General features: G+C 60.5%; 1 protein-coding gene across 3 annotated transcripts in view; it reads left to right on the forward strand.

Moving 5' to 3' along the window:
• Positions 1-16,602, forward strand: part of AGPAT3 (1-acylglycerol-3-phosphate O-acyltransferase 3) — a 36,523-nt gene extending 19,921 nt beyond the window's left edge. For all 3 annotated transcript variants that reach the window (XM_049785437.1, XM_049785436.1, XM_049785438.1), the window contains 8 exons: positions 8,586-8,809; positions 9,350-9,519; positions 9,939-10,100; positions 10,380-10,533; positions 10,772-10,874; positions 13,338-13,413; positions 14,233-14,431; positions 14,518-16,602. In XM_049785437.1, the coding sequence (XP_049641394.1) occupies positions 8,632-8,809; positions 9,350-9,519; positions 9,939-10,100; positions 10,380-10,533; positions 10,772-10,874; positions 13,338-13,413; positions 14,233-14,431; positions 14,518-14,606 (1,131 nt within the window). In that variant the 5' untranslated portion in view covers positions 8,586-8,631 and the 3' untranslated portion in view covers positions 14,607-16,602. The remainder of the gene's footprint in view (positions 1-8,585; positions 8,810-9,349; positions 9,520-9,938; positions 10,101-10,379; positions 10,534-10,771; positions 10,875-13,337; positions 13,414-14,232; positions 14,432-14,517) is intronic.
• Positions 16,603-21,490: the final 4,888 nt, after the last annotated feature.

Here is a 21,490-nt window from a genome sequence, read left to right on the forward strand (position 1 = left end):
CAGGTCACTTTGGAAGCCTTGGCCCAAGGGAGGTTTGGCAGAAGTGGGGTTTCCAGGTACTGGTTAGAGATCCGGTTCCTTTCTCGCTGTGTGGCCGTGGGCCAGTTGTTCAAACTCTCAGGGCCTCTTTCTGTCTGGATCACGGGGCTGACCACTAGAATGGGGGTGTTCTGAAGTCTTCGTCCCCCTGTCCCTGACCTGGCAGACCTGCTGAAAGTGTTCAGCCCCCTCCTCTGAGAGAATCTCTCCTATCCGCTGCACCTTCCTGCCCTGCTGGGGCCACCCGAATTCTCTGAGGTTCCGGCCTGAGTTCTGAGGTCACTCCTGGGTGCAGGGGTGGAAACTGGGCTGGGCTTCCGCTCTGCCTGGCTTGGCCCATACCCCACTTCTGTGCTCCTGGCAGCAGCCATGGAGTGCTCTTCAGACCCCGGCTGGGGTGACCCAGACTGCCCTGGGCCAGGCTAAACTATACGGGTAGACCCCGCACGGCATCTTGTGTAGATCTCGCACCTCGTGTAGACACCACAGGCACTGTGTAGATCCCACTGTGCATGCCGTGTAGACTGCTGCTGTCTGGGAAAAAGAGAGTCACTGACAACTGTCTCCTGCTGGGCTGTCGGAGAAGGCCCCGCGTAGACACTGGCCCTGGGAAGGTCCCCAGAGCAGAGCCTCAGCTCTGTGGTCATGTGGGGCTGGTCTGATGGGGTACCCTGGTGGGGGCAGAGCAGCTTCTGAGGGTGCCGTGAGGTGGGGACAGGGCAGGGTGTGGTTAGCATGCAGGGCGCAGAGTGAGGGGACAAGGCAATGCGGGGTCAGCTCGTGTATCTCCCCTCTGTGTCCTCGACCAATGCTGGGTCTTCTGACCTTCATATGGGCCCAGGTCAGGGATCTTTAGGTGCTGACCCAGTCCCAAAATACCCAGAGATGCGACGTCACCAGGCGGCCACCCCGAACCCGGGAGAGGCTTGCAGAGTAGAGTAGGGCTCCTCTGAGTCCCTGAACAGGTGATTCCCCCCTCCCCATGGCCGTCAGTGTCCCAGGGGAGGGGAAAAGATGAGGGAGGACAATGGGGAGGATGGGGGGAGGACAGCGGTTGTGTACAGCGGCTGCGCCCCTTGCAGGAGTCCCGGTGTCCCCAGGGCTGGGGAGGCAGACGTGTTTACTGGGTGTTTGCATAGTTACCTGCCCCATGCCTCCACCCCGGCCCCCGGGACTGCGGTGCTGCTGTCCACAGTCGATGCGCCTCGCTCTGGCCCCCACCCCGCCAGGTTCCCGGAGCCTCCCGAGGGGCCCATGTGTCACTGTTTGTTTGTGATCTGGCGAGAGGCAAGGACCGCAGGGTGCAGGCACGGGCAGAGCTGCCTCGCCGTCTCTGTCTCTGCTGCCTTTCCGTGCCGCAGGGCCCAGGTGCCCTCTGCGCACCTGTGGGACCAGACCAGCAGCTGTTGAAGCCCAGACGCCTGCATGGCCAGCTGCAGGGTGAGAGTACCAGGCCCCAGGTCGGAGGAAGGCTGCCTCGGGGCCGGGGTCTTGAGCATGGGGGCAGCTAGGCCCTCTGGCCCAGCATAGGCCAGGGCCCAGCCTGGGTAGATGGGGTGGGAGCCACTGTCTCCATAGCTGGCTCTGCGATCCGGATAAACAGGTGCAGAGACGCTCCCAGCGGGTGTGGCCGCCTCTCACCAACCTGGAAAAGACACCAACGTGGACAGCCAGCTGCATGGATGCTGGGTGGGCTGAGTTGTCTGCCCATCGGGGGCCAGGGTGGCACTGCAGGGTAGGGGACTGTCAGGACCTGATGTGGCTTTGGAGGGAGGGGAAGGGAAGTGAGCTGCTATAGGAGTCAGGTCAAGAGGCGTCCTGGGCACCTGGGGGATCAGCGACCATACCTCAGTGCCGAGCAAAACCCCAGCCTGGGTCAACCAGGGACCCTGGACAATTCATGCCTTACAAGTGGGCTTCCCTGTAGGCATGGACTGGTATGGGCGTGGCCTCAAAATCTGGGTGGGGCTGCAGGGGTAGGCGGGACCAATCCCTTGGATGGGCCACATGATTGGGTAGGGCGGCAGGATTGGGCGAGGCCATACCACTTGAATGGAGCCATGTCATTTAGGCCAGGCTACATCACCTGGAGGGGACCTTATGGGCACCTCAGAATCTCTCTCCTCAGCCCTCTCAGAGGCCAAGAGCCCCCGCTGTGGGGTGTGGGGTTCCCTGGGGATCTGAGGGCCTCCAGCCCCCTTATTGTGACTCTCCTGGTTGTGTGCTCTGCCTCTCCTGTCTTTGGCCTCTCTTGGCATTTGGGAATACCCCAGGATGCTCAGTAGAGCAGAGTAGCTCCTAGCCCCTCCCTGCTCATGCCCAATCCTGGGGCTGGTAGAGGAGCCTTTCGGCAGGTGACCTGCACTGCTGATTTTGTGGTGCCGTGCCCTCAAACTGGCAGCAGGCAGCGTCTGGCTGGGCCTTGCAGAAATGGGACGGGGGTCGCCAGGAGCTTGTTTTGAACCCACTCCTGGGCTTGTTGTCAGTGGCGGGTGTCAGGGGACCTGTCTCATGCCTCCTGCTGAGGCAGCTGCCTGGTGGGAGAATGAGGTACTGCCCTACCTGTCCTCGAAGTGGATGCTGCCCCTGGTCACTCGAGGCTCAGGAGCCAATAGGGGCATTTTTTTGGTGTTTGCTGAAAGCTGGGGTTGCTCCTTTTTTGGGGGAGCACATCCAGCGGCACTCTGGTTACTCCTGGCTCTGCACTCAGAAATCACTCCTCGCAGGCTCAGGGAACCATATGAGATGCCTGGGATCCAACCTGGGTCCATCCTGAGTCGACTGTGTGCAAAGCAAATGCCTTCGCTGTGCTATCACTCCAGCTGCTGGGGTTGGTCCTGGTGCTGCGTGGGAACCTCTGTACATAGTGGACATGGGGTGGTGTGGGCGTGTCAGAGGGCAGATGTGGGAGCCGTGTGTGGGGTGAGTGGAATGAAGCATAGTGGCCTGGCCCATGGGGCTGAAGTCTTTACAGCTATGGGGTCACTGTCCAGCACATGCCTGCTGCCTCGCTCTGCCTACCTGGTGCCCAGATCCGCAGGGGACCTCAGGGCCTGATCACCAGACCAGGCAGGCCTGAGAGCAGCCCTGTGACCCCGTTATGGCCATGGGGACCTGGCCTGGCCCTGGGTCTCTGAGAAGGGCAAGGAGCTTCGTCCCTGTCCTGGGGGGACAATGACGAGTGTGGGGGTCTGGGCATCAGTGCCAGGCCCAAGAGGCCCGGCAGGGTGGTGTGGCTGACCCGGTTTGGGGTTGAGCCAGCACCACAAAAGAGGCTTATTGGATTAGTGGTGTAGGCGGCTGCATTGTGGGCCGGGTGGGGGTGGCTTGCCAGTCTTTCCTGCCTCTCGCCCCCTGACTCCATGATGCCCGCTGGGGCCCAGGTCACGGGTGCCCACCCAGGGCAGCTGTCCTGCTGCCTCTTCATGAGCCTGTGCATGGTGCTCGTGGCTGCGGCGCTGGCCTATTACTTCTACTGGTGAGCGGGCAGTGCTGGGGGCGCCATCTTCTGGGGGTGTGGCAGGGGGCTCTGCAGCAACTCGGCCCCGTGTCCTCAACACCTGAGCTGGTTTGTGTGATCCTGCCCCTCCACAAGGCTCGAGGTGGCCAGTTGGTGCCTTCATGGGAAACCTGAGAATGAGCCGAACCATTGGGGCACAGCGGGGTCCCCGTCTGCCCTCCTCTGGCCCTCTCACCAGACAGGCATCGTGCCCAGGCCCAGGAACACAGCTCCGTGGGCTGGTCCCCTGACCTGTCCCTCCTTTCCCTCTCTCCCCACAGCCTGCCCTGACCTTGACCCTGTGGGGGAGAGGCATTATCAGAGCTGGGACCAGGGAGGCCCCAGGTCCACCCAGAGTAGGAGAGAAAGTGCAAAGTGCTGATTCCTCACAGCCTGGACCCCCCCTTTCCCACGGTGTACCCCTTTCCCACAGGGTGCCCCTTCCCCCTGGGTATGTCTGAGGCCACAGCTCAGGCAGTGGTTGGGGAGAAAGGGGCAGCCTGGGGCCTTCTCTGGGGGAGCTCTGGGAGCAAGGTCACCCTGTGTCAGTGTAAGCACTGAGCTCGGGGAGTCTGCATGCATGTGTATGAGCACTGAACTTGGGTGAACATGGTGTCTCAAAGCTTGGAGCCTCCGGCTTCTGGCGCTGGGCATGCTCAGCCTCATCTCACTGGCGCTGCCTGGGTTCCTGGGAGCTGCTGCTGGAAGGCTGCCTCGACGTCTCACCCACTTGGCAGCGTCAATGCTTCTCACCGCCCCCCCCCCCCCCCCCCCGCTCCGCCAATGGCTATTTTCGTGCTGGGAGGTGGTGTGTGGCCTGACGGTCCCTGTTCCTGCCTAGCCTGGGGGCCGAGTCCCCACACTGGTCAGCGGAGCAGGGAGACCAGGAAGGTGAGGGGTCGAACCCCGAGGAGCCTCAGAAGCTCAGGAAGGAGTGGCTGCGTCTGTCCCCGGAGCCCTCGGGGGAACCCTGGGTGGTCCCTGGGAAGGGGCTTGTCCCTAGCGAGAACACACAAGCATGGTGTTCACAGCTCTTTCGACCCCCTGAGACGGCTCTGGTATCTGACGTGTGGTGGGCTGGGTGCCAAGAGGGCTGAGCCGGGGAAGGGGGCACAGTGGGGTGGAGGAGCAGGAGGGAGGAGGAAATGGGGATGGTGGCAGGGTTTGCATGCCGCCTCCTGCTCTTGGGGTCCAGCGGGGAGGAGCCAGAGGGCTCCCACTTCCACCCCACCCCAGACTGGCTGGGCTGCAGGAGCTCCTGAGAGCTTGTGGACCTGAGGGGGAGTCCTGTCGCTGGCAGGGCCCTGGCTAAGTGGACCCCAGTCCCAGAAGTGCCCCCTACTCTGTCCCCACGCATCGGTGGCTCTGGAGGTGTGGAGGGAAGACACGACCTGCACACTTATCTACATATAGGTGTGTGCGTGTACTTGAATGTGTGTTGGAGCCCAGCTAGTGTGTGCGCATGAGAGTGTGTTTTTTTTTTTTTTTTTTTTTTTTTTTTTAGGTCAGACCTGGTGGTGCTCAGGGACCCTATGGAATGCTGGGGCTCGAAGCTGGGTCAGCTGCATGCGAGGCTAATGCCCTGTGCTATCCCTCCAGCCCCAAGTGCGTGCGTGTGTTGCAGCCCAGCTAGAGTGTAGTGGGTGCATGCGTGCAGACAGGTGGTTGTGTATGTAGGTGTGTCGTGTGGTGATGCCGCATGTGTGGGGTTACGAGTACATGTGCGCCCGTGACTCTGTGTCCTGCCCGAGGCCACGTCGGACACATGCCTGCCACCCCTGTACTGTGCAGTGGGTGCCACAGCCCCTCAGGAGCAAAGACTGGACTTGAGGCCTTGGGGGCGTGGTCTTGGGTGGGCGGGGCTTCTGTGATGGGCTGGACCAGGGCAGCAGAGTGCAGCGTGATGGGCGGAGTCCTGTGCTATAGGGGCGGGGCTTTTATAGTGGGCGGTGCCCGAGCAGCAGAGTGCTGTGTGATGAGTGGGGGGTCAGAGGCAGGGCCTGCTACAATGGGCGTGGCCAGAGCAGCAGATTGTGTGGGTGATGGGCGGAGTTTGGACAGAGTATGCTGCTGTGGGCGTGGCCCTGGGTGGGGCCTGCCGAGATGGGCGTGGCCAAAGCAGCAAAGTGTCCCTGGTGGGCAGTTTGGACAGTGTGGTGTGGTGGGCGTGGCCAGGGGCGGGGCCTGCTGTGACGGGCGTGGCCAAGGGTGACAGTGCAGCATGGTGGCCCGGTCTAGAAGGCAGGTGCGGTGGGCGGGGCCTGGGGTCTGACCTGGGCCCACCAGGTGTCTTCAAGCATCTGCTCCTGTGACAGTCGAGCAGAGCAGCTGGGCCGAGGGCGTCCTGGGTCCCGCTGACCTGCCGTGCTGGTTTGCAGCCTGGATCTGTCCCACCCCAAGCCCCCAGCTAGGTCCCCCAGCTGCTTCCTCAGGCTGGGTTCTTCCTCCCGCTTCTCCTTCCCTGGAAACTGGAAACAGGGACGACAGGTCTCGTGCACAATTCCTGGAAGTGAGGAGCCTGTCAGTCAGGTCAGGCCTGGGATCAGGTTCCCGCAGCAGGAGCGCCTGCGGTCCCCAAGGTGGGGGCAGGTCCTCTGCTGGCTGCTGACTGTGCTGGGCACTGCTTCTGGCCCAGGGGGTCACATGGCGTGGTGGTGGAGAGGGGAGGGAAAGAATGAAAGAATGCAGGGCTCAGAGGGAGCCCCCAAGCAGGAGGCAGGTATGTCTTCTTCTGTGCTGTGTCCCTGGTCCCTGCAGCTATAGAATCTCTTCTGGAAGGCACAGGGGACCCTGTGGGATGCCGGGGATCAAACCCGGGCTGGCTGCGTGCAAGGCAAATGCCCTCCCCCCTGTGCTCACTCCAACTGCTGCTCAGTGCTTTGACTGTGCACACGCAGGGCTGCTCCTGTCTGCTGTCACACCCCACTTGGGGCTGCATGTCTTCATCAGCCGGTACCTCTTACCTGCCCTATGCTTCCTGCTCTGGGGGACCCTGGCGCCCCCCACAGAGCCCAGCTCAGAAATAGGGGCTCCTAACATCGGAGCCAGGAGCTATGAGGTTAGAAACCTGCCAGTCAACTTTTGTCCAGGTCCTTCCTGCCCCTCTATGAAGGTGCTCAGTGGCCCAAGTGGCATTTCTGCATGTCCCTCCCTGGAGCTGCTGCCCAGTAGCCTAGGCATGGTTTCTACATGGTGACCCCTGTGGAGTAGCCACCAAGCAGCTCCATGTGACATCCCACCTCCTCCCAGCTTCGCTGTGTCTGCATGGGCAGAGACTCCATCTGTTGGGTGACAAGTCCTGGCCCCTGGAGCATGCATGTGTGGCATGTGTATGTATGTATATGTGCGTGTATGTGCACGTGATGTGTGTGGGTCTGCACTTGTGAACATGTATGTATGCATTGTGTGTGTGCATCCATGGGTTGTAGACTATTGTGACAGTGTTAGCAGATGTCAGCTATTGTGATAGTGACAGTGGGATGAGGACAACAGGAACTGTGTCTGTGGGGTGTGGACAGCAGGGACTGTATTCATGGGGTGTGTATGCAGGGTCAGGAGGGATGAGTGTAGACCTTGGATCTTCATTCCCAGTGGCAGCTGAAAACTTCCTATCTTGACAGTCTAAGGTGTGACCGAGGTCACCTTGTGGATGGCGCAAGCCCCACGGAGTGTGGGACAGGCTCCGGAGCCCTGTACTAATGAGGTCTTGGGAGGTTTGGGGTACATGGATGGAGCTAGTAGGGTGGGACAGGTGCCGCAAAAGTCTGCAGGTGGATGGGAGACCTGGTTTGGACCCTCAGCCGGGTCCCCACTACTGTTAGTCAACTCTCACCCCTCAGCTGCTCTTTTGCAACTGTGGACCCCAGAGATGGTGAAACAACTGCCACTAGTACTCAGTTGGGTGCTGGCCAAGCCATTTCCGCTGTGCCAGGGAGGGTGTAGGTGAAGGATGCCCGGGGGTGACACGGCTTCATGGGGGTGGCTCGGCCAGTGAATTGTGGGCACCTTAGTCCACTGCATCTCCCCGGGGAAGTCTCCAGGGCTCTCCTGGATCTTGGGGGCTCCAGACTGTGCGCTGAGGGCTGTAGGGGAGGAATTTGTCCCTTGTGGAGAAGGAATTTACTTCCAGAAATTGTCTGAGGGAATTCTGGGCCTGACTCTTGCCCTGAACAAGGAAGGTTGCATCAGAGACCCTGAAGGACCCTGTTGGGAAATGGCTGGTGAAGACAGTTGTGCAGAGGTGGTAGGGGGCCAGGGAGGTGACCGCAGGGCTGAGAGGGGTCACTGAGGGTCCCCAGCTGTGTCTCCAGCAACTCGTGGTCCCCGAACTCCTCCAGAAGTGGCCGGCCACTGTGGTGTGGCCCGGAGACTGGGCCAGCTGCACCCATTCCAAGGCATCAGGACTTTTGGGGCAGCCTGAGGTGTTTGGAGGTGCAGGAGGTGGGGGCCGAGGGAGCAAGGGGCCAGGCACCTGGTGGACCTCCTGCCTTACCTGTGGCCAGTGCCAATGTACAGCTGCCGAGGTCCCCGAGACCTGGCCAGGCGGTGGTGGGACGGAGTCACCCTGGAGAGCAGCAGTAGGTACAACCTTGAGACCCAAATCCACCGGGTCAGCATGGGAGTACTGACCTGGCGCGCCGTGAATGCCCCTCACTTTTGCACATGTGGCCTCAGCTGGGGGCCTGTCCCTGAGTCCTAGGGACACCACTGTGTCGGCCAAGCTGGTTGAAGCATGCCTCAGCCTGTCTGCCCATCTGTCTTCTAGCCTGTCTGTCCATCCTCGAGCGGGGGTGATGCTCATGGGTCTGACACCCGCCGCACCAGCAAGGTTTCTCGCCCCTGTCACTGGCCTGTCTCTGCTGCCGCCTCATCCCTGTGCTCTTGCTGGGCCCTCTCGGAAGTGCTCACAGCCTCCCAGGAGCACCTCAGGATGAACAGCGGTGGCCCCCAGAGTTGAGAGCCACCTCTGGGTGGGAATCACCTCCCGTCAGATGTGGGCGGTGCCCGAGGGGGTCTGCTCACCTTGTCCCCGTGTGTCCCTTCCCAGGACGGCCGTGCTCCGTGACGGGCCGTGCGCGCGGCCCTGAGCGACCATGGGCCTGCTCGCCTACCTGAAGACGCAGTTCGTGGTGCACCTGCTCATTGGCTTCGTGTTTGTGGTCAGCGGGCTGCTTCTCAACGCGCTGCAGCTCTGCTCGCTGCTGCTCTGGCCGCTCAACAAGCAGCTGTACCGGCGTGTCAACTGCCGCCTGGCCTACTCGCTCTGGAGCCGTGAGTGTCCCACGCGCGTAGGGGAGAGCTGCGGGTAGCTACGTGGGCTCCGTGCCGGCCAGCTGGGCACGGCCTCCCACTCCCCGGTGAACCCTCTGGGCCCCACCTGACCCCCCAAGAGATCCCCCCTTCGTGCCTCACCTGCTCCCAGGGTACTTTCCACTCATGCGTGGCTTCCAACTGGGGGACGCCACTGCTCATCCTGGGATGTCCTTTCCGTGGCCCTGTGGCTTCTGGTTGGGGCCTGGGCAGCTCAGCAGACCTACCCTGGGTACCGGGGAGGCTGTGAGCACCCTCAGCACCCTTGGGTGCTGATCTGGGATCCCCCCCCACACACCCTGTGACCTGACCTCTGCCTCCTCTGGGCCCGGACAGTGTCCCCTCCCGTGGCCCTGGTGGCCGTGACTGCCAGGAGGCCACACTTGGGATAAGTGCCCGCAGAAGGGACCCAGGATCTCTGTTCTGCAAGAGGCTCTAGCTAGGTGCGGGGTGCAGGGATCGGGGCCCCGGGGCTGCCTGAGCCCGTCCTGGTGCCCGCAGAGCTGGTGATGTTGTTGGAGTGGTGGTCGTGCACCGAGTGCACCCTCTTCACCGACGCCGACACGCTGCGGCACCTGGGCAAGGAGCACGTGGTCATCATCCTCAACCACAACTTCGAGATCGACTTCCTGTGCGGCTGGACCATGTGCGAGCGCTACGGCGTGCTGGGGGTGAGCGGAGCGTGCAGGGGTGAGTGTGTGGGGTGAGTGTGAGTGTGGGGGAGTGTGCAGGGGCGACAGGGAGTGTGGGTGGAGTCTGCAGGGGTGATGAGGAATGTGGGTACATTGTGCAGAGGTGAGTGTGGGGAAGCGTGCCGGGGTGAAGTTGTGGGGCCAGGGTGTCCCGGTGTGAGGTGTAGAGGTGAGCGCAGATGTGAGGTTTCTCAGGTGTGTGGTGTGGCTGGCTCCTGGGGGACAAGGGAGCACTTGGTGGGGGGGGGGGGGCAGCTCCTTTACTCATGCTCAAGTTTTCAACGGCTGGGTTGGTGAGGCTCAGCCACCGAGAGCAGGCCACAGACCCGTGAGGGTACCGCAGAGGGTGGCAGGGCCCCGAGAGCCCGGGTCATGCCCTGACAGACCCCCGCCTGCAGAGCTCCAAGGTCCTGGCTAAGCGGGAGCTGCTGTGCGTCCCGCTCATCGGCTGGACCTGGTACTTCCTGGAGATCGTCTTCTGCAAACGCAAGTGGGAGGAGGACCGGGACACGGTGATCCAGGGGCTGCGGCGCCTGGCAGACTACCCGGAGTACATGTGGGTGAGTGTCAGATCTAGTACCTGGCGTACCCATGGGTGAGTGTTCCGTCCTACCCCCTCCTTGTGACTGTCCTGTCTCCCCCACCCCCCGGGATCCCGGGCACACATGTGGGCAGTGTTGGGCACCCCCTGAGTCAGTGGGCACAGACCTGAACCCTCCAGGCAACAGAGGTGGGTCCCTGCACCAGGGCTTCTCCCAGCTGTGCCTGGGCCCGGGAAGAAAGCCTTGTTTGGGGGTCGGGGTTACACCCAGCCCCCCGACACGGCTGTGTACCCCCAGTTCTTGCTGTACTGTGAGGGGACCCGCTTCACGGAGAAGAAGCACCGGGTCAGTATGGAGGTGGCTGCCGCCAAGGGGCTGCCCCCCCTCAAGTACCACCTGCTGCCCCGTACCAAGGGCTTCACCACCGCCGTGCAGTGCCTGCGGGGTACAGGTGAGCTGCGGCCTGGCCTCACCTAGACATGCTGGGGGCAGGATCTTAGATGGGCAGGGCCTAGTGTGGGACATGCCAGGGTGGGGGTTGGGGATGGGCGGGGCCTCGGAGGGGCCAGGTAGGTGGGCGGGGCCTTGTTTAGGGCAATGCTGAAGCTACCAGGGTCCCAGGTGGGGCTGTATTGGGGGATGTCAGGGCATCCCAGCAGCAACAGCGACTCGATCCTGTCCCCTTGCAGTGTCAGCCGTCTATGACGTCACGCTCAACTTCCGGGCCAACAAGAACCCATCTTTGCTGGGGATCCTTTATGGCAAGAAATACGAGGCCGACATGTGTGTGAGGTGAGCCCGGAGCAGCCCTTCTGGGATCCTGGCCTGGAGGAAAGCAGGTGCGGAGGGGCAGATGCGCAAGTGCAGGGGCGTGTGCTCCTCTGCCTGCTGTCACAGAACCTTGGGACCTCCTGGGGGCCCAGTGGCATGTTGCCCCAGGTGGGTGTCTCAGAAGCTGCAGCTGGTCAGACATTCCAGCCGCTCGACCTTGAGGACAGTGCTCGGTGCTGAGAGTCCAGGCAGGGCTGGGGAGGGGTACCAGCACCCCAGAACTGGGTTCTGTGGGGGAGATGCTGCAGCTTTGGGAACATCTCCAGGCCCCAGATAGGTCAGCTGTGCTGGCCTCTGGGGAGCCACAGGGGGATGCCCAATGTCCTGCCTAAGCAAAAAAATGCCCAGATTTCAGGAGGTCTCCCCAGGAGCCTGTTGTGGCGTTGATCCCAGGCCCCAGCTTTCCTGGGACTTGGAGGTCACAGAGCAGCACCCGCCTAGCCCTGAGCCTTCACCAGAGCGAGAGTTGGATGTAGGGTGTTCCGGAAACTTGGGGTCTTACGAAGATAGCAAGTGTGAGGAAGGAGGCATCTGTCTGTCTTGCTCTGCCTGAGGCTCTGTCTCTGGGCGAGCTTTGGGGACAAGTGAGGGGGCTCTCAGTCTCTCTTCACACCTGTGGGGATGATTCCTCCACCCTTGAATTGCCCATCCAGCCACCTGTCACCTGCCCCCTGGCTCCTGGACCCATGCAGGGGTGGATCTGGGTGACCTCCAGATTGGCAGGATACTGATGAGTGACCTGCCCTGGGCCAAGGGATCCGCTCCTGTCCCTGGCTCCATAGGGTCAAGTCAGAGCCAGCCTGCCCAGTTGGGATTTGAAGGGGCCCCTCTCCATATGTCCAGACAAGGTGCTTTCTGGCTTCTGGAAGCTTCTATGTGGTGGCCACTCTGGGAACCAGCTTGTCCCTGCTGTGTGGTCCTGGCTCTCCTGGTGGTTCCCACTGTTTCCTGGGTCAAGAGCCTACATTTTGCTCATCAGAGAGGCTCTTCTGCTTGGAGGGCACAGCAGGGTCCCTTGGAGGCCCCAGGGACTCCCCCAGTCTCAGGCTCAAGTGCTCTTAGAGTCTCGACTTAGGTTTCCTCGGACCCAGGCTGGGTGGGACCCAGGTCTAAGCAGTATTTCAGCCCTGAGCACTGCCATGAGGATCATCTGGCACATGGGGACCCTACTGAGTGGGTGCAGAGGAAGGGCCTGCCCCAAACCCCATTCGCCCTTTTAGGTGAAAGACTTAAGGTTGTATTTGGTTTTTGTTTGTTTGCTTTATTGGAATTTTTTTGTTTAGAGAACCACAGTTTACAAAGTTATTAATATTTGAGTTTTAGGCATGTGATTTCTTTTTAATTCACAGGTTTTATTTGGGGATACTGAGGAAGGGGAGGGAAAGGATAAGAAAGCAAAGAGAGGGGCTGGAGCAACAGCACATTGGGTAAGGCATTTGCCTTGCACACGCCAACCTGGGTTCCATCCTTAGCATCCTTTATGGTTCCCTGAGCACCACCAGCAGTGATCCCTGAGCCCAGAGCCAGGAGTCAGGAGAGAGAGAGAAGAGAGAGGAGAGGAGAGGAGAGAGAGAGAAGGAGAGAGAAAGAGAGAGAGAAAGATGATCTTGGGGGTTTTTTTTTTGTTTTCTTTTGGTTTTTTGGGCCACTCCCACGGTGCTCAGGGGTTACTCCTGGCTGTCTGCTCAGAAATGGCTCCTGGCAGGCACGGGGGACCATATGGGACACCGGGATTCGAACCAACCACCTTTGGTCCTGGATCGGCTGCTTGCAAGGCAAACGCTGCTGTGCTATCTCTCCGGGCCCTTTGTTTTGTTTTTTTATGGTTTTTTAGTAAAGGTGCAGAGAGAGAGAGAGAGATTTTTTTTTATGGCTTTTAGTAAAGGTGCAAAGAGCCCCGTACACAGTCAAGCATGAAGTGGGACAGTTGTAACATCCCCAGCTTAGGAGGGGTGACAGGGCCCCATATGTTCGGGCTTGGGAGCGTGTGTACGTTGTGTGTTATTTCAGCACTGATCCTTCCACCGCCCATGTCCTGCCAAAGCTGTACTGTGGCTGTATCTGGGGCCATATCTGCAACCGTATCTGAGGTCCTATCTGAGGCCATATCAGGCATATCAGAGGCCAATGAGGCCATATACGAGGCCATATCTGAGGCCCTTGAAGCCGTATCTGAGGCCGTATGGGGCCTGCCGATTCCACTGTGAAGCGCAGTCTCAGCCTGGCTGCTTTTTCTGTAGCGGGATTGCTTCCTTTGACGAATGATGGGACTGCCTCTTGCTGTTCTGGGGAGCCCCCTCACACCCCAAAATTGCCATCTGGTGATGAAGGGCCCCGGGAAGGCCTGTTTGCAGGTGCCTGTGGGGTGAGCACCCTTTGACAAGGTGAAGCCCTGGCTGACTCTTCTTCTCGTGGCCCCTGCAGGCGCTTTCCTCTGAAGGAGATTCCTGAGGACGAGAAGGAGGCAGCACAGTGGCTGCACAAGCTGTACCAGGAAAAGGTGAGGCACCCCCACCTCTCCCTCATGGGTGCACAGGAAGGCAGGGGCAAGGCAGGGTGAGGCATGCAGCGGTCCTGTCTGTTCAGGGCAGTGGCATCAGACTCTGGCTCACCCCATTACCTATCATGGCCACCCCCTCAGATGACCAGCCTTCCCAGCCAGCTCCAATGTGAGGGCCCCAGGGAGCTGTTAGTGGGAATACCCGGTTACCCCATTGCTCTAGGATCAGAGCAGGCTGGAGGTGGGGTGTAGACTCACCTAGCCTGTGCTGTCATCGCCCAGGTGGGGGGAGTCTGAGAAACAGCATGGGGGAGGGTTTGGGCAGGCACTTCCCTTGCAAGTGGCTGATCCCACAGGGTCCCTCGGTTGATCACTGAGTGATCCACTGAACCCAGGAGAGATCCCTGAGCACAGAGCCAGGAGTAAGCCCTGAGCCCAAAACAAAACCAAAAAAGAAATGTTTGTTTTGAGATTTGTCTCGAGTCCCCATGAAATGGTGCCTGGTCCCAGCCATACCCCTCAGTGCTCAGAAAAACACACAGTGGGGGTCGAGCTCGGACTCTCGAGCTTCCCCAGCCCCCCAAAGGGCCACACTATCGAACTGGATTCTAGCCCCATAAAGCACGTACAGCACGGTCACACTCGCCGTTGCTCACCTGCTGCTTGAGACACCTCCTGAACCCCAGCTCTTGCTAGGTTCTTCTGGCTTTGGACCCACCTGCTGACCGTGACCACTGAATACAGATGGACAGTGACACCCATGCCTGTTGTCCCGTTCCACTATTGTCCCTGGTCTGCTGACACACCCTCTCCCCCCAGGATGCTTTGCAGGAGATGTACAACCAGCGGGGTACATTTCCTGGGGAGCCCTTCAAGCCCCCCCGGCGGCCATGGACGCTCCTCAACTTCCTCTTCTGGGCCACAGTCCTGCTGTCCCCGCTCTTCAGCTTCGTCCTGGGCATCTTTGCCAGCGGCTCCCCCGTGCTCATCCTCGCCTTCCTGGGTTTCGTGGGCGCAGGTGAGGTGCTGAGGGACTCACGGACCTCGTGGCTTTGGGCTCTGCCAGCCCTTGGCCTGACCCCCACCCTGCCCTGTCCCCGGCAGCGTCCCTGGGCGTCCGCCGGCTGATCGGCGTCACGGAGATCGAGAAAGGCTCCAGCTACGGTGACCAGGAGCTGAGGAAGAAGGAGTAGCCGCGACCGCCATAGACACAGCCGCGCCCCACAGGGACGCCAGGGGCTCCCCCAGAACTGCTGACCACTGACCAATCAGCCTGCGGAGGGCCGTGCCAGCCGCGAGACCAGGGGCCTGAGCGGGTTTGGGGGTTTGGGGGAGGCCCTGACTCACCCCGACTCAACCCTTCCTGCCGCCCTCATGGTCCTGGTTCCCGAGGTGCCTGTGCTTGGTGCCGCACCTCGACTCTCGGTCTGGGGGCGCCCGCTGTGAAAAGCACATGCCGAGTGTCGGACCCGGGGCTGGCTACAGGTGAACCCCAGTTTGTTCCCCGAAGCCCCATGTGTAAATGCCTGACCTGCCCTTGAGGTGCGTGTCCCCCCCCATCACCCTCCAGGACCCCCTTTTCCCAGCTCCTCTGCCCGCTGTGCCCCTGGCACCCCGTCTCAGCAGGCCAGAGGTGAGGCCAGAGGGGCGGGGGACCCCTAGATGCTGTTCTGGGGATGCCCAGTGGGATGCTCTCTGTCTTCCCCATGTCTGCCGCTGTACCCCGGCCCCCCTGCATTTCTTGCTGAAAGGTCCAGCTGCTTCCCTGGGCAGGACACTTGCCCTAAGCATTGGGGGACACCAGAGGGGAAAACTGCAGGGCTGCAAAGGGGAGGCACAGGGGTGTGAGGCGGCATCCCGTGTCCTGAATGGAGGCGGGAGGAAGTTTCTAGAATGAAGCATTCAAGAGCCATGGAGAGGATTCTGAGCTGAGCTCAGGCAGGTGGGAAACCCTCCCTGGGGTGGGGCTGGTAGCCCCTGACTCTGCCCACTTAGGGAGTGTGGCTGCTCCCAGGAGCGTCATGGGATGCCCTCCTCACTCCAGCCCTGCGTGGCAGAACCCCCCTCCCCCCTTCCTAACCACAAGCCCCGCCAGCCTGGAGGGACCCTGGAGAGTGTTCGCCCCTCCCCGTCTGGAGCCGGTGACCCTTGCTGTCAATCCCCCAGGTTCCTGCAAAGAGGGATGTCCCCGCCTCGCCACCCCGCTCTGCGTCCATGCCGGGCGTGCCTGGTCGCCGAGCCCTCTGCGAGCAATAAAAACTGCACCCGAGAGTGTGGGTTCTTTCTGTGGGTGGCCCTGCTCCCACCGCCTGCCCTTCCCAGGGTCATACCCAGCTCCGCTACGGCCCTTGCCGGTGGCATCCAGAGGCAGCTGGGACGAGGGTTGTCTCAGAGGCCCTGTTGGGTTGCTTCTTGGGCTCAGCATTTTGTGGGGACCCTCCCTGGCTTCCTGGGGGGCCTTGTTGGTGAAAGAAGGGCACGTCACACCCTCGCAGGCCAGGTGCCCTGAGATTCAAGCTTAGAGCTCAGAAAGCACAGAGGCCCCTACCAGGCCACTGTAGGGGTGCACCCCAGGGGTGCACCCAGGCCCTCCTCCGGAGCGAGGTGAGGTTTGCCCCTTCTCTGTCCACCGACCCGCATGTCCCTGGCCGTGGAGTCCCGCGGCTGGTACCTCTGGCTGCATGCATCCCTGGCATGAGACACAGTGTCCCCCACTACCCACCCTCACGGCCCCTTCCCTGGGGAGTCCCCAGCACCAGGGCTGGCCCCCGTGCACACGGGTGCAAAGGGCAGGGGTCATGAGGACACTCAGGGTCCTCGGTCCTTCGTGTCAGGGCCAAGACTGGGGTTCATTTGGTCTGAGCCACTTGGGGGGTGTGGTCCCACCAACCACAGGGTCTGCCCTGGGCTCATGGGGCACAGGGGAGGGTTGGAGGCTGTCACCCCCAGCAATCAGGCATTCAAAGGGCCAATATTGGGGCTGCGGGGAATAGGGGAAGGGCGGGGGCCTCACAACTCTTCTAAGGTGATGTAAATGCTTTAGAGGTTGAGTCCTCTGGTGACAACTCACGGGGCTTCTCAGACTTGGGGGTCCCCGCTTCTTGTTGCGAGTGTGGACGGAGCGAGTGCTGGAGCAGGCACGGAAAATGCACTGAACCATATTAAACTGGAGTGACTTGATGGCATGAAGATTCGTACCGGCTTGTTTTTGTTATTGTCTGGTGTAGGGGTGAAGTGAAGGTGGCTGTTTCCTGCCGGGCACCCGGCTCGGCTGGGCTGTCGTCCACGTAGGTCTCAGCAGGGGCCGTGACAGGTTCACTGGGAACAACAGGCTGGGGCAAGTGAGACACAGTTGTCCGCCTGTGCGTCCGTCCGCTTGTTCATTCATTCCCTTGGCACCTGCCCTCTCTGCCTGGGGTCAGTTCCACAGAATTTTCTTTTTTTAGAGGGGAGACCCACACCCAGTGATGCTCAGGAGTTACTCCTGGCTATTCATTTAGAAATCACTCCTGGGGCCTGGAGAGATAGCACAGCGGCGTTTGCCTTGCAAGCAGCCGATCCAGGACCAAAGGTGGTTGGTTCGAATCCCGGTGTCCCATATGGTCCCCCGTGCCTGCCAGGAGCTATTTCTGAGCAGACAGCCAGGAGTGACCCCTGAGCAACGCCGGGTGTGGCCCACAAACCCCCCCCCCAAAAAAAAAGAAATCACTCCTGGCTTGGGGGACCATATGGGATGCCCGGGGATCGAACCGTGGTTTGTCCTAGGTTAATGTGTGCAAGGCAAATGCCTTACTGCATGCGCCACTGCTCCGGTCCCCCCACAGATATTTTTTTATTCTTTTGGGGGGAGGCACACCTGCAGCGCTGAGGGGTTCCTCCTGTCTCTGCGCTCAGTAAACACTCCTGACAGTGCTTAGGGGACCCTCCGGGATGCCGGGGATCGAACCTGGTCAGCTGCTTGCAAGGCAAATGCCCTCCCTTGCTGTGCTATTGCTGCAGCCCCCACCATATGCTTTTCTGCATAGGTTCTATTCACATTCCTACATTCATCTTTGCTGCTTTTGCTAGTCACGAGCTTGATGTGGTTGAGGAGAGCCTGTTGGGGGTTTCTGGGAGCTGGAGGGGGGGCGGACATGCATGGTGCCACCTGAATTCATTGCTGGGGCCTTGGGGGCAGTGTGTGGTTTGTGTGGTTTCTGCTGGTCCCATGCAGCAGTGCAGCTGAGTGGCAATTGGCGGAAGCCCTGAAAACAGACTGGGGCTCCTTTGGAGCCTGCAAAGGGGGCAAGGTGAGGCAGGGCATGGGGGAGTAGAACAGGGTCCCTCTGCCCTGCTCCGGGCAGTGCTGGAGCCTGGAGGCCTGCAGGGGTCCACCACAGAGGGGCTAGGCTAGGACCTGCCCGTGGCCCTGGGACCCACCTGCACTCTTGCAGCTGAGCCAATTCCCAGGGGCCTCGCTCTTGGGAGGCCCTCAACTCAGCTCAGCCCTCTGATCCATTCTCTTTCCTGTGTACCCCGAATTTCATGCCACCTTAATTGGGGTGATGGGTGCTACTTTCTTGGTTTCTTGGGCAGTGAAGCCAGGTTTGCGGGAAGTTTTGGGGGATGAATAGTTCAGGCCTCACTGTCCGCAGAATCCCGGGGAGGGACAGACACCCCAGACCTCCCCAAGAGCCTCGTCCAGCCTGTTCCCTCTAGGAGTGACCCCACACTGGCTGGGGCCTCACCCCAGCACTGACTTTCTCAGCATAGACCCCAGTCACCTCAGAACATGGACTCCCTGGGGTGTCCAAGTGGGCGGTCGGCCGGCCTGTTCCTGGGGCAGCCCTCACCCTGCCTGGCCTCCCTGCTGGAGCCTCCGCAGCCGCACAGGCCATGAGGACAGTGACCCCCAGCTAATGGGCACTTAGGAAGATGGCCCGGCCCAAGATGGGATCGATGCAGGCAGAGCCTGGAGCCCGCCTGCTGCAGCTGTCCCCCAACCCCCAGCTGGGCTATCTCAGGGCTCTGACCCAGCAGTTTCCACTCAGCATCCGGGACATACCCGCAGCCCCCAGCTGTTTCCTGTTCCACCTACACCACCACCAGGGAGGCCTCCAGCCTGCTCCAGCAAGGGGCCCTGACAGGCCTAAGGGCTGAGACCTAAGGCCGAAAGGGCCTAAGACCATGAGGCTGCTTCTCCAGGCCTCACTCCTGCCTCAGCACCCTCCAGCTGTCCTGGGAAGCTGTGTATCAGGGTCAGTCAGGGCCCAGTGGGGAATATCTGGAGCCCATTTCTGAGCCTGGCTCGTTCTCTGCTGCCCTGGGTCAAGCTCTCCGGAGACCCCAGTGGTCCCCTTTCCCTGTACTGCCCCAGAGCCTGGAACCTGCCTTAGGGCCTCCCAGATCTCAGCTGGAAATTATTTCATTCTTTCTAGAACATTTCATTTCTTTCCAGTTTCACATGATTTGGAAACAATAGCAGTTTGATATCTGGACGTAGGATTCCAGCCTTGCAGAGATCATGCTGGGCAGGAGCAGGGACCCCACCCAGACATTGCACCCTTAGACTGTGCCCAAGGGGTTCCTAGCCCAGAGCACGTGTGACCCCTGGCACCCATCCCTTCACATGTGGCCGCTTCCCTGGAGCGTACGTGCCCCCTGGGAATCCCAGCCCAGCCCTCTGCCTGGTTAGCACCTCTCCCCCTGCTCTGTTGGGGCCCATTCCCAGGCAGCTGGGGGAGTCCAAGAAGAATGAGCCAGGCAGGAATGGCAGGGCCTCATAAGGGCGACCCCAACAATGTCCGGATGCCTGGCTGAAGCTGGATCCAAGAGTTCTGTGGCCCCCTCAGACCCTGGGGTTACCCCCCAAAGTCACTCAGGGACCAGCTGCAGTGGGAGTGTGGCCAGTGGGGTCCCCCCAAGCCTGCCTCCCAGGAAGTGTGGGTAGGGTCTACACCTGGAGGTCCAATCCTTGCCTGTCTTTCCCCACAGTCTCTTCTATGTGCCCCCCGACTTTTTTTTTTTTTTTTTTTTTTGGTTTTTGGGCCACACCCAGTGTTGCTCAGGGGTTACTCCTGGCTGTCTGCTCAGAAATAGCTCCTGGCAGGCACGGGGAACCATATGGGACACCGGGATTCGAACCAACCACCTTAGGTCCTGGATTGGGTGCTTGCAAGGCAAACAACGCTGTGCTATCTCTCCGCGCCCCCCCCCCCACATTTTTTTGGAGGGGGGCCACACCTGGCGGTGCTCAGGGGTTACTCCTGGCTGTCTGCTCAGAAATAGCTCCTGGCAGGCACGGGGGACCATATGGGACACCGGGATTTGAACCAACCACCTTTGGTCCTAGATCGGCTACTTGCAAGACAAACACCGCTGTGCTATCTCTCCGCTCCCCCCCCCCATTTTTAAGTCAAGGCTGACCAACATGGGCTGGCTCTGCTCCCTCAGATGTGACCGCTGGCCCTGATTCTGGGCAGGGCACCTCCCTGGCTCTGACAGCAGCCAGAGGACAGCTACGTCCCTGCCTTTCACCCTCACCAGGCAGGACAAGCTATGGGGCTCCCAGAGCATGCAGGCGCTAGTGAGAGTCCAGAGGTCAGCAGGAAGAGAAAACAGTAGTGTTGGCTTTGGGCTCTGAGCTTGGGTGTAGGAGGGCCTGGGGGGGGGGTGCAGGAGTGAGGGGAGAGTGGTGAGAGCTGGGAGCCATCCTCAGACCATGAGCAGGAACCATGCTCAGCACCTGACTAAGCGCCAGGTTCTGCCTTGAGTGCTCCCCGGTGAGTGTTCTCAGCTCTACACATCCCCCTGAGGCTTCGCCTCCTGGTCAATGATAAGAAGATGGTATGGGATGCATCCCCGCTCTGCCGAAAAGGTGACACTCACAGCAAAGGGTTGCCATTTTCCCACAGCACCTCCACCTTCGAGACAGGGAGGGGACCCTGGGGCAGGTGGCTGCAAAGGATCTGGACTAGTACATTCTTTCTGTTCTCGGTCGGACCCTAGAAGCCCGAGGAGAGAAGGGTCCGGCCCACTACCCTCATCCGGAAGCTGGGGAGGAGGGTGGCCTTGAGCTTGCAGATGGGCACTGTGCTCAGCCCCTGGCCCTGCCACGCCTCACAGTTCCTTCCACAGACACAAAGGTCAAGGACATCCTGTTCTGGGGAGGGTGCGATAGCACAGTGGGGGAGGGCATTTGCCTCACATATGGCCAAGCATCTCATAGGGTCCCCAGAGCACCGCCAGAAGTGATTCCAGAAAACTATGGTATTATAGTATTATCATCCCCCTTTCCTTCCGCCTCTGGTACATCACCAAACTTTCTGTTTTTCCTCCACCCAGAGCTCTGCCGTCACTGGGGCCAGAGGGAGGGGCTGGGTCCAAAGAACCTGCAATTCCCACCCCGCATCCAGAGCAGGATCCCAGCTTTTGAGTCTCTCCCTGTGGATCAGGCAGGGCCGAGGCCACCTGCAGGTTCGGGGCAGCTGTGAAACTGCACTGTGCGGTTCACAGATAAATCTTTAATGCGCCTCACATTGATCTGGTGTGGATTTACTTTTTTTGGCAGTGTCAGGGCTGGAAGTTGGGGCTCACACACGGCTTGGTGCTGCCCAGCCTCTCAGTCCCACAGTGCTGGTCCCCACAGTCATGTAGGCGCCTCGACTCCATCCCATAGGGTCTGTCTACTCCTACTTGCTTCCCAGGACCTCCAACACGTGTCTACCCCATCAGCAGCCCCAGGCAGGTGCACCCCCCACACCCAAGATCCTGTTGGGAGTCCAGGAGAGATGAGGCCAGTGGGGCTGGATCTTCCCTTCTGTGAAGCCTGGAGGTGATGTTTCCCCTAGCCTGGAGCTGGTCCATCATCTCTGCTTGTTGGTGCTGGGCCCCAGGGTAACTCCTGAGCATCCCCTCTGGAGTCCAGAGTTATGTCCCCCTCCGCCCCACATGATCATCTCTTCCCTCTGTGGCTGCAAACTCGTGGGCACCATGCTGGAGGACCTTGCTCTGGTTACAAGAGGGCCGGGGTTGACCCTGGGTTGTGGCTGAGCCTGAGGGCCACTCCCTCCCGGGATCTGAGACTTGGCATCGATCC

Source organism: Suncus etruscus, chromosome 13 (assembly GCF_024139225.1).
Source record: "Suncus etruscus isolate mSunEtr1 chromosome 13, mSunEtr1.pri.cur, whole genome shotgun sequence".
Taxonomy (NCBI): domain Eukaryota; kingdom Metazoa; phylum Chordata; class Mammalia; order Eulipotyphla; family Soricidae; genus Suncus; species Suncus etruscus.